This window comes from Dipteris shenzhenensis, chromosome 27 (genome assembly GCF_047967505.1).
Source record: "Dipteris shenzhenensis isolate YYH24624 ecotype China chromosome 27, Dip_SZ_1.0, whole genome shotgun sequence".
In the NCBI taxonomy this organism is placed as follows: domain Eukaryota; kingdom Viridiplantae; phylum Streptophyta; class Polypodiopsida; order Gleicheniales; family Dipteridaceae; genus Dipteris; species Dipteris shenzhenensis.
Genome location: NC_141622.1, coordinates 46,340,005 through 46,351,484, shown reverse-complemented (window position 1 = coordinate 46,351,484; position 11,480 = coordinate 46,340,005). Strand labels below are relative to the sequence as shown.

At 41.8% G+C, this 11,480-nt stretch overlaps 1 protein-coding gene across 1 annotated transcript; it reads right to left on the bottom strand.

Annotated features, from left to right (window-relative positions):
• Nucleotides 1–703: 703 nt before the first annotated feature.
• On the bottom strand, nt 704–4,759 carry LOC147884392 (uncharacterized). Its single transcript, XM_087399121.1, has 2 exons — nt 4,162–4,759; nt 704–1,461 (listed from the first exon to the last, which is right to left on the bottom strand). Exons 1-2 carry the CDS (start codon nt 4,606–4,608, stop codon nt 1,087–1,089), a joined length of 822 nt encoding a protein of 273 aa, XP_087255247.1. The 5' UTR covers nt 4,609–4,759; the 3' UTR covers nt 704–1,086.
• Between the last annotated feature and the right edge of the window lie 6,721 nt (nt 4,760–11,480).

Sequence of the window (11,480 nt, the reverse complement as noted above, 5' to 3'; positions counted from 1 at the left end):
TTATTCAATTTGAACATGCTTGGCTATATTCTCTTTATTTGGTATGAGCTAAAAAGACATGTACTTTAAAGTGGTGGTTTGGTGTTTGGCTAATGGAAAGGACAGTGCTGGTGCTCAGTCTACTCTAGTTACTTAAACTAGTTTGACTTGGTGATATCTAAAACCCTACATGCCCTCCACATGCAGATTGAACCAAATATATGTCAAATGTACAGAGATACCCATTGAAGCAGGAACAGAAGTTAGCTAGAATCTAAGGAACCCACAATCAAAGCCAACACAAATGCAACATCGCAATATTCAACTCAGGCATGATTTGTAAACTGCAAAGTTGACAAGCTATCACCCCATGTCTAGTGCTAACTTCGATACCAAAATTGCAGGATGCTTAATTCTACTCTCATCTAGCATCCGATCATCAATGTTCATGGCCTCCACCTTGTCCAAACATTGAAGGGACATATAAAGTCTACCTTATGCTGTAACCCCCGAGTTTTCCATCCGTCCACCCATCATAACTGCTCTTCTACAATGTCTATAGACCGGTCCTTCTGAGAATTTGACCAACCAACTCTTCTTCCTTGTCTTCCTGCCTAAGAAAAGCATAATCCTACAATTCAACAGAATTAACATGGCAAATAGTAGACACAATCTCACTTGAAATGCTGTGACCTTTTTTTTTCTCCCTACTCATCATAGATTGGAAACCCTTTATACGTTGCATGGTCTAAAAGTTTTAATTATAACTGCTTCCATGACAATGAGAGGGGGAACCGACTGTATGTGGAAAAACAGCCTTGGCAGTGTGGCAAGCAGGAAAAGATCAGAGGAAGAACCTCTAAAGTAACTTCCTGGTAAGCACCTTCTTTCTAATAAAACTTGCAACTATCCTTCAATAGCCCAAAAAAGCATGAAAAGGTATATAAACACTGATGTCAATAGCTTGACTGTGCAAAATATAATAGCGTTGCTCAGAAATGAAAACAGCGTTTTTTTTGGGGGTCTAACTTAGTTCAAAATTGCCTCATCCACATCTCATAACGAGCACAATACAGGCCCTTGTTAACCAGAAGAGATGACCACTGATTAGAAATGTTTGCGACCCCCATGCCCACGATTGCCTCTTCCGCGACCGCGACCACCACCGCCACCGCCACCGCCACCACCACCAAACCTACCTCCCCTTCCCCTGTTATCATTCCGACCTTTGTGACCACCTTGACCCTTGCGACCTAGGTCGGTTGGAGGGGCCCTCATATTTTCCGGCAGTGGCATTATATGGTCCACACACTTCCGGTAGCTGAAGTCTTCCATAGAGCCATCCTTTCGGACCACATAGTAGCAACGGCTATAAAATTCTGGATTCATCCGTACCTGAAAGGCCTCTATTCCAGTTCCTATCTTTTTCTCTGGTTCTTGATGGCCCTTTGTAATTAGATCTTCCAGCATCATAAACTCGTACTGAAAACACACACAAAAATTAAAAGGTTTTTAAAATTGCCAGAATCAATTTATTCCAAGAGCCCCAAGTTTAAGCAGCTAGAATGCTCCCATGAAAGAAAAACAGAACACAAACAATCCACCTACATAAGACCCAAAATCTAAATAACTTGCATGTGCTCACCAGAAAAAATACTTTACTTTACAGTTCAGCGATTCTTCCCAACAATGCATAGAATAAGCTAATGCACAACAGTATGCTGAAGAAGATAAGAGAATTGAAGTAGAAGTACCTTCAACTGAAGCAGCAATACTGCAATAAAGAAGCAGCAGGAGAAAAAGTGGAACATGAGAAAACCCCCATTGTGAACTCTGTGGAGGGAAGGATCTACAAAGAACTCAAACCAAATTTATACTTTCTTTGGGCTTGACATTCTCTATACAACTGGGACACTACGCCTTCTTCGCAGGATAATCCACTGAATCAAGGCTGTATGCACCTGCTTAGCAGTTTTGATGCTTACTCTTGGACACACCCTCATTGTACAGTAGGTGGGCCATTTTGTGAGCCCCTTTCATGGGACAGCAAGAGCCCAGTGGTCCGTATTGTTAGTATCCATTTTGGTAAGGTCTTGTAGCCCACCAGCCAGCCCAGCTCATCCACTAGTCGCACCAAACAGAGTGCATTTTTCCGGGTAAACAGACAGCCCAACTCGACCAACTAGTCAGCCAGCAATGCAGCCTTCAAACATTTTCAAATCATGTATTTCTCAGACTCTAGAGAATTTCATTTTTTAGGACCTCTACTTCAAAAAAATTTAGTAACCTAAATATGAGAATCACAATCTAGACAATTTTCCAATAAAGCAGCTCTAGAAAAAAGATTGAAATTGATTACCTTGAGCATAGGCAACCTAAACAGTGGTTCTTCCCAAAGGGATGTGTGGGCAAGAAGCCAACTAAAGCTAGTAGACAGATGGGCTGTCCTTTAAATTTGCAACTCAGGCCCAATTTGACTGTTTTGTGACTTGTGATTTGCAAATGGACATGCCGAGCAATTGTGTTTTGCTAGCCTGCAAATCTGGTAGTTGCAATTTATTCTTTTTGCAAGCAGTTGCAATTTGCAGTAGGGCTTGCATGGCAATTGCAGTTTGACTTGAAGAGAGAAGGGTATGCTTGTGGATTGTGACTTCAATCCAATGCATCCAGATGAATTGCTATTAGTACAGCAACCCTGGGAACCTGCAACAGCAATGCACGTGAGTAGGAGAGGGTGCATAGGCAGTCAGGCTACGTCAACAAGTTCATGCTAGCATGCATGCAAGTCTTGCATACTTAGGATGCGTACCCTAGTCTCCATGCTGGTTAATTGCTACTCAAGCATAGTGCTAAACTTATGGATGAGTATGCCACCAGACAAGTCTTGAGGTGAGCAGAGCTGGGGTATGATCTAGAGATTTCCCGGGCGTAGTTGCAAGAATGACACTTGGCAATTGTGGTTATAAATAGAAATTCTTATTTGCGTCCTTCCCTCGATTAGCACCATTACCTATGTGCTCCATAACCTTCCATAATTGTCCTTGACTTCTAACACGCCAATGCATATGGTCCATATTGCGTCCACTTGGCAGCTCTCGACTAGCCTGTCCCCTGTGTCACCTAAGGTCTATCTTGGTTAAACCCTTTTTCACCAAACAAAATAACCCTTTACTGCTGTAAAACAATATACCTTAGGCAGACTGTGATTGCTTCCAATACTAGCTCATCGAAACCAAAATGCAGTAAAATGTATCAAGAAACAGCTACAAATTCAAGAACAAACATCTTTTGGCTTGAAGAGCTTGGGAATAAAACCAAAGTGCCATAAACATGCCCCATAACCTGCTGGTGCATCATCGTTGCATTAGGATGACATCTCTATGAGCTAGGATCCTGTACAGCAATGCTGCTGCATTAATATAGATACTATATGAATGTAAGCCACAGTCTAACTGTGTACTTGTGCACACTCTCTACAAGTTCCGAGGAAGAAGACACGGTCTAACTGTGTACCTGCGAGCCCAATGTACAAATAGGAAGGAACACAGCAAAACACACACACACACACACGTGCGACACGCGCGCGCGCGCGCACACACACACACACACACACACAAAAAGGGGCAGGAAGGGAGAGTGATGCTTCCAATAGCTCTGCCAAACCTGAAACCCACACAGGCGGAGGATGATCTTCACTGGACTGGACTGGAGTATCATGCAGATTCGTGGCCTTCGGATGAACATGCATAATCCAGCAGTTAAAGTGGACTCACTCTGAGGTAACTCTGTCCTGACTCCTCTCGTCTCAAATTAAACTCATCCAGTAGATAGTTTACATATAAGCCTAAGCCTCACTATACTTGGCATCGAAATTTTCCACTTCAATGAAACTGGATTGATCTAGATGAATCTGGGGACATGCCAAAACTCGTGTGTGTAAGGGCAGACTTATTTTCAAGGTACTATTGACATCATTATCCTCTTCATCAGCACCCAGTAGTGGCTATATATCACTGTACACGCCACGCATGAGAGCCACACCCTCACACTATATAAAAATATCAAAAGGTCTGACGTTAGCTAGAACCCTCAATACATCCACCCTATCGTGCATCAGTTATGAAATGTCTAATCAATAAAGAAACCTGTAACTGAAATGTCGAGAAGAAGGCAGCGAGTTACCTTGTTTACGTTGAAGTTGAGTGGCCATCCCCTGAGCAATTCGTAAAAGTAGTTTAACATGTCCACAGAAGATGTGAACATCTTTGGACCCAACTTCGCTTCCTTTACAGCGCCACCATCTTGTTTAGCGCTTCCTCCATTTTCGTCTGCAGATGGATCTACACCTGCACCATGTTCACCTTGTCCCTCATCTTGCGCATCTCCCTTAGGTGTTTTCTCGGCGACCTCGGCCATTACCTTGGCTCCGTCTATTTCTTCTGGTTTGTCTGCCACGTCATTGGCTTGCTCCATGGCGTCATCTACGGCAGCATCGACAGAATCATCTGGGCGCAACTTTTTGGGGTCTGTACCGTGGAGACTCTCTGGGAGAATATTATCATCCTCTCTGAGCCTCTTAAGTCCTTCAGTCGGAGCCTCCACGGCGGCCTCAAGCTCTGGGCTCGCCATAGCTACCACAAACTAAGATCTAAAACCCTAAAACCTAGCTCACATCAATCAATCGAGAAAGGTGGCACTGCCACTATCGCCTTGACTTTTGAAAGTAATATGTAAGAGTTTGAATATCATTATCTTCATGTTATTGAGTGATCAGAATCTAGTTCCTCTAATAAGTATCAGTATTGTATTTACATTCGTTGATTGGGGCGTTTCAAGACATATATCTATGTTGAAGTCTCTAGGCACTACAACTATTGATGTGCTATGATGGTGTGAAGATATGAAATCAACATGTTATTTGCGAGATGGTGGCTGATAAATGTCGAGCACTATGTATCTATCGTTTTGCTACAATATCTCGACACTAGTGATTTCTATTCCTTGGTGAACATGTGTGTTGTACTTTTGTTTGGTAGATGAGTTCCACCACATGGCATTCCCTCATGCATACTAGGTCTGATCATTGCAACTAAATAGGTTGATTCTTGGTAGGGCTTCACTCGACTTCCAATAAAGAGCTCGAGGATCACCTGACCTTGTACGGTCTAGATGGGCTTGTACGGCCTAGTAGGGCCCGTTCCAACTAAGCTTAAGATTTTGCTTCAGTAGCCCTAGCTTAGCATTGTATAGCAAGACAAGCATACCTTTCTTAAGGTTCTTTCGGACACGACAATGTGCTAGTCATGCCAAGCTTTTCTCCTTCTTTGGATCATTTACTGTGACTAGGCTACTTGGATGCTCAACTCATCCAACTCAACAAGCTATTGCAATGGCCTCTTCATTGCCTTAGGTTCCCCAAGGTGGTGCTTGACCACCACTTGGAGACTCGGTACCAAGAATTGCAAAGGTACCATGGCTTCCAAACCAAAGCCATTCTTAAGGGAGTCAAATTTATGGTTACCTTGTATGCTATCTAGTAGGCCAAGAGTGCAGCATGTATCGTAGTGTCCAATCCCGCCAATGCATGCGCCCTATTTTTGTGAGGATAGACTTAAGAATTTTGTTAATGGACTCTACTTGGCCATGGCATCGAGGATAATACGTGGTGGCAAGTCGGTGCATTGATATTTAGAGATTGAAACACTTCATTTATAAAGTGTGTACCTTGGTCCCAAACAAACTCAATCAGACAGCCATACTTGCAAATGATATTCACAAAGATGAACTTGCCTATGTTGCGAGCTGAGTTGTTGCATAGAGCCTTAGCCTCTACCCACTTGGGAACATAATTAATGACCACAACGATGTACTTGTTATGTGTGAACTAAGCTAGATTCTTGAAAAGGCCAATGTAATCCAAGCCCCATCTTTAGAATGCTTCCCATGGCTCTAGCTTTGTTGCAACAGCATATGATGCTGTGGAAGCAAGTATCCTACTCTCTGACAAGCATCACATTCTACACACCAAACATGTGCATCCTATAACATAATACTCTACGATAGACTTGCTTGTAAAACTTTTCAAACTGTATAGTTGCCAATAAAGTGATCTCCAGTAGGCCCATTGTTGCTCGTTCATGAGGCAGTACCCAATGTTGCAAAACTCATTCTACTCCTCAGCTATATAACCAACCTCCAATCAAATTGTATTTCTATGCTTTCAAAGCCAATTACCTAGGGTTCTCTTGGGGCATGTGCTAGGAAATGTACATGTGATAAGTACTACAACATTTCATCATACTTGGTCTCTAAGAAATCCACAACTAACAATTGTGCATCCGAAAGCTTGGTTTTGACTCCCTAATTCTAATCTAGGGCAGGCAATCATGACAAGAAATCTGCACCTTTATTGTACTTGTCTCTGTAGTAATAGCATCCATCTAACCAGTCATCCTTGAATGATGTCCTGTGGATAGGATATAGTAAAGCAGCTTGTGGTCCACTAGTAGACAAACGGGGTACCAAGAAGATAGTTGATGAATTTGTGGACACTATAGACCATCTCGAGGGCTTTATGCTTGATATTGTTGTAGTTGCACTCAGGTGGTATCATCAATCAACTGCCATAATAAACCAGGTAGTCTAGCCTGCCATCTGACAACAACAAAATAATCCCAATATCATAACCCAAAGCATCCACATGGATGTGAAAAATCACATCCTAATTGTGTCATCTGAGAATCCGTGTCTCACTACTCATTTCTTGAGTTTATGAAATGCTCATGGTCCATTAGAGCCTGGTATCCATTTTAGTTATGTCATAGAGAGGTGCTGCCGCACTTTAGCAAAATCCTTTACAAACCTCCTATAGAAGCTGATGAATCCAAAAAATGACCTGAGCTATGTCAAATTCTCGAGTTCAAGCATATGCTCAAGTGCTCAGATCAGTCCAATGCCTTGCTTGGAAATTATATGACTAAGAAGTACTCCAACCTTCACATAGATAGCACACTTGGCCAGGTTTAGGTAGAATTTTGCTTGCCTAAAAACTTTTACAAGATAGGCAAGACACATGGAAACTATTGAGTAAACACAGAAATCATCCAAGTAAATGGAAATGAGCTTGGTTAGATAATCTTGGAGAGTCTCAACCATGAACCTTTAGTCAATGGTGCATCATTCATACCAAATGGCATGACCTTGCAAGCATATGCATCCCATTCTAAGATAAATGCAGTCTTCTATTGATTCTCAAGTGCCAATGAAATCTAATAGTACCCACTGTAGCCATCGATAAATGAGTACATCTCGTGTCCTACAACATAGTCAAGTACTCCATTAGTGAAAGGAATCAAAAAAGGACCAGGCACGATCTGAGCATTAAGCTTCCTACAACCCACCCAAACTCATAGCTTCCTATTCTTCTTAGGTACCACCACAAATGGCAATAACCAAGCACTCCAATCAATTACCTAGATGAATCTTGATCAAATCCATTTGTTGAGTCGGGCTTCACCTTTTTGGCATATTTAGGATTCATCTTGTACCTTTGTGGACACACTAGCTTGGCATCTGATATCAATGGAATCTGATGCTAGTGAATCTCGGGTGATACTCCTCGTAAAAATCGGTAGAACTCCATGCAAAGACATCTTTAAGTCACAAAAAATGATATTTGATAGCACAAAGTTGTTCATCTAGTAGATGATTACATGATCCAATTTGTGTTGAGATGAGTGTAGTTCTCAACAAATGTGTGATCCAATTTGTGTTAAGATGAGTGTAGTTCTCAATAAGTGTGTGAACCAAGTCATTTATATGGAACACCTAGATGCCAAAACTCAAATCTATAATAAGATGATGATGACAACAAGGTGTCAGTATTAGCCAAAAGGGCTTTGCAAGTTTGATGTATATGCAAGAACTAATAACAAAAATAATCAACAATGTGACTTTACAAGGGAGGCATATGAAGTGTAAGATCTATGCAATTGCCTTGAATCCAAAAGAGACATCAATCTATAAGTACATCACTGATGTGATGAGTTTCCCATTGCCAAAAAGTTGAGGTGATATGCAAGATGTATCAATGCAAAGACCAATGATAGAGATCCAAAGGGACTCATTGCATTAGGAATGAATTGAGTGTCTTAGCAATGGTCACTTGGATTGGTTGAACTTGATCTTCTCTAAGGTATGATAGTCTACAACTAGACTACACATCAATACATGACATGCAGTGAAAGATTTTATCTTCATTTATTTAATGAGCTTGTTTGAAGAGGCTACAATGGATCAATATGTGACTCTAATAATGAGGCTGAATGAATCTACATTATAGGTATGTCAAATACAAAATCTCATGTGACCATGATGCAGTGCATGAGTTGCTGAGCATTTTGGATTTTACAACCTCAAAGTTCCTCATGGTGGATAGAAAATTATAGTCATTTGAAGTCTTGCCAAACTTTGTGGTAAAAAATGATGATCTGGCATGTACATGTGATGTGGCACTATGTGTGCATATATTGCAAAAAAATGTGTGCCTGAGTAGCACAGTGTGTTGAGGTGGCATTGTGTGAGCGGTTAATATGCCACATGTCACTTATGATGTAGCATGATAATTGGACAATGTGGCACTTAATGACATGGCACATGATGACTATAGAGTTTACTCAAACATTTACCTCTCATGTAAGATACCCACTAAATTCTGATGCCCAATGTTGTAAGGCCCCCATGTGTGAGAGAAGCCATGATGGCACCAAATATTGGAATGATCCCTATATAAGACATTGGAAGGAGTCTTAGCTTGTAGACCAAATGGTTATGAGATGGCCAAAGTGGACTTTCCTAGTTTAGTCGAGTAGGATTGACCTTGATACCAACCTTAAGGGAGGGTTCTAGGGGGCGTTAGCCCCTCCAACAAGTGGGGGGTCTAAGGGGATGGGAGCCCCCATAGCTGAGGGTCTAATGGAGGCCTTGACTTGATGCTTGAAAGTGCAACTTCTAAAGGATCAATTGTCCGCTAGCCTTGGCCCTGACTTGCATGGTGCACTATATAATGGTCACCCCTCTTATCTCTTGAGATCCGATCTTCAATGCTCATAATCCTCCATCCATCATCTATCCAGATCCCCATCTACACTCTCTCTTGAGAGTGCATGGGTGGGTAGCATCATCCACTAGTTGTACCAATAGTTTTGTATTGTGTACTTACATTTCATTATCATCTTCTATCCTATTTTGTTTCAATGATGCGGCCTATTGATATGTTGGTGATGATGAATGGTGGTCATTGATTTGGCTAATGATATGGTAGTTTTAATTGTGTATGATCATGTGCTATGTATAAATATGGCTATTATGATGTGGATTACTTATTACATTGCTCAAGTGTCACCCATGATGTGGTAACTACCACGTGTCACTATGTAACCCTAATTCTAAAAGGGTTTGTATACATTCTACATTTTTAACTAAAACAATCAGTCATGTGTGGTGTGCTCTCTAGTTGTGCCCTCTCTCCTCATCTCCACTCTTCTCCTCTCCCCTCTGTTGAGATATCGAGCTCCACTCGTGATATGCCAGGGTGACCGTTGAGCATTTATGTCACCGACTTGTTAGCTACAGATGCGGTTGGTACACCGCCCATGAATAATAGCTGGATAACATCTATCCTTATGTACTCTAGTTCGTGGCTCACTTAGTATGCCACCTTAGTTAGCTGAGTTTGGTTTGAGACCCACATATAGGGTTCTCTTATTTCTTTGTACTAGAGTTCTTTTGGCTTTCACAACTAAGAAGAGGAAAACTGTTTTCAGCCTCCACCTTTGTGTGTATTCCCCCATTGTGTATGTGAGAAAGCCGCAAGTGAGGCTCCTTCCCTCTCTCCCACTATCTTCACATGGTATCAGAGCTTGGTTCATGGTAAGGAGCTCAAGAAAGCAAACCAAGTTCACGGTGTCTTGGTAAGAGGACCAGTGTTGCTTTCCTTTTTCGAGTTTGGGAGCAAATCTCTGGAGGTAGCATAGCCGGAAAGTGCGAGAGTGCATTGTCTCAGATTGAGACGCCCTTCGTGGTGTGGTGAGAGGGCAATATATGCTACGGGTAAGGGCAAAGCCCTTGGTGACTTTATTTTTCTGATTCGAGGCCATTTCGGGGCCCGTTTTGAAGGCGGAAGATTTCCACAGGCACTGAGAAAAAGGCCCTGTTTTTGTTGTGCGACCACTGCTCTGCAGGTCGGTGAAAAGTTGTCGCAAAAATTGCATCGTATGCCTGTGTGCAGAGATACTAGGAGTTACAGAATCATCCTTATTGCCTGTTGATGCAAAATCATCACTAGGAAAGTGACTCAAATACCACTTTCGTCAGTTTTACAAATTTGCCCGTGTGAGGCAGAAGCTGTGTTTTTTGCAGTGACATAATATTTTGCAGTGTTCTGTAATGGCATCTGATTCTCTTTCATAGATTGTCACTAAAAAGCTTGACAAGAATAACTTCCAAGCATGGAAGTTTAGAATGACGAATTTCCTTATGGGAAAAGGCTATTGGGAGTTCATTACAGGAAATGAAGAAGAACTAGTTCTACCTAATGTTCCCAATCAACAGGAAATGTAGGCATTTAAAGGATGGCATGAGAGAGCCAGAAAATATGAGCATCAATGACTACCACATGAAGGTGAAGAAAATTGCAGATGCACTTGCTTCCATTGGGTCGCCAGTGGAAGATGATGATCTAGTTTCTGTGACCTTGAATGGTCTAGGAAAGGATTATGCATAGTTCCGGACATCCATTGCCATCCATGAAAAATTTCCTGATTTTGAGGAGTTGTTTGCTCTTCTAAATTCTGAAGAGCAGAGAAATGGTGGCGTATCTTCTTCAGGAGGAACTTCAAAAGAAACTATCTTCTACTCAAATATGCTGGAAGAGGTAGAGGCAGAGGTAGAGGAGGCCGATCTGAAGGCCATGGTAGAAATCAAAATATGTAGCAAACTTAAGAAAACCAGTCCTTTGGAGGAGGACGTGGTAACTCTAAAGGCAGGGGGAGCCAAAGAGATCGTGGTGGATGGCAGAGAGGCCAAAATGTAAACAGCAATGTTGAATGCCACTATTGTGGTAAAATGGGTCATATGGCTAAAGACTGCTACAAAAAGCAGAATGACATTATGAATGGAAAATTGCAGCAAGGCAATTATGCATCTTTTAGTAGGCAGGGTGATGACAGAAATGAGCATCTGTTTATGGTGCAGCACATGACCAATTCTATGACAAGTGCAGAAGAAAGCAATGATGTGTGGTATGTTGACTCAGGTGCATCAAACCACATGACAGGTCATGCAGAATGGATGCAGGATGCAAGAAAAATGGAAAGACCAGGATTTGTGGAGACTGGTGATGATACTGCACATCCTATTGTGCAAATTGGTAAAATTCCATTGTCTATGCAGGATGGGAAAAAGAAATACCTGTCTGATGTATTTCATGTCCCGAATATCAC

Bases quoted from the DNA above. Each gene is read 5' to 3' on its own strand.
- LOC147884392 (XM_087399121.1), bottom strand. From the start codon at position 4,608: ATGGCGAGCCCAGAGCTTGAGGCCGCCGTGGAGGCTCCGACTGAAGGA. The intron at 1,462-4,161 runs GTAACTCGCTGC...GTGTGTTTTCAG, and splicing joins TCAACTTCAACGTAAACAAG to TACGAGTTTATGATGCTGGA.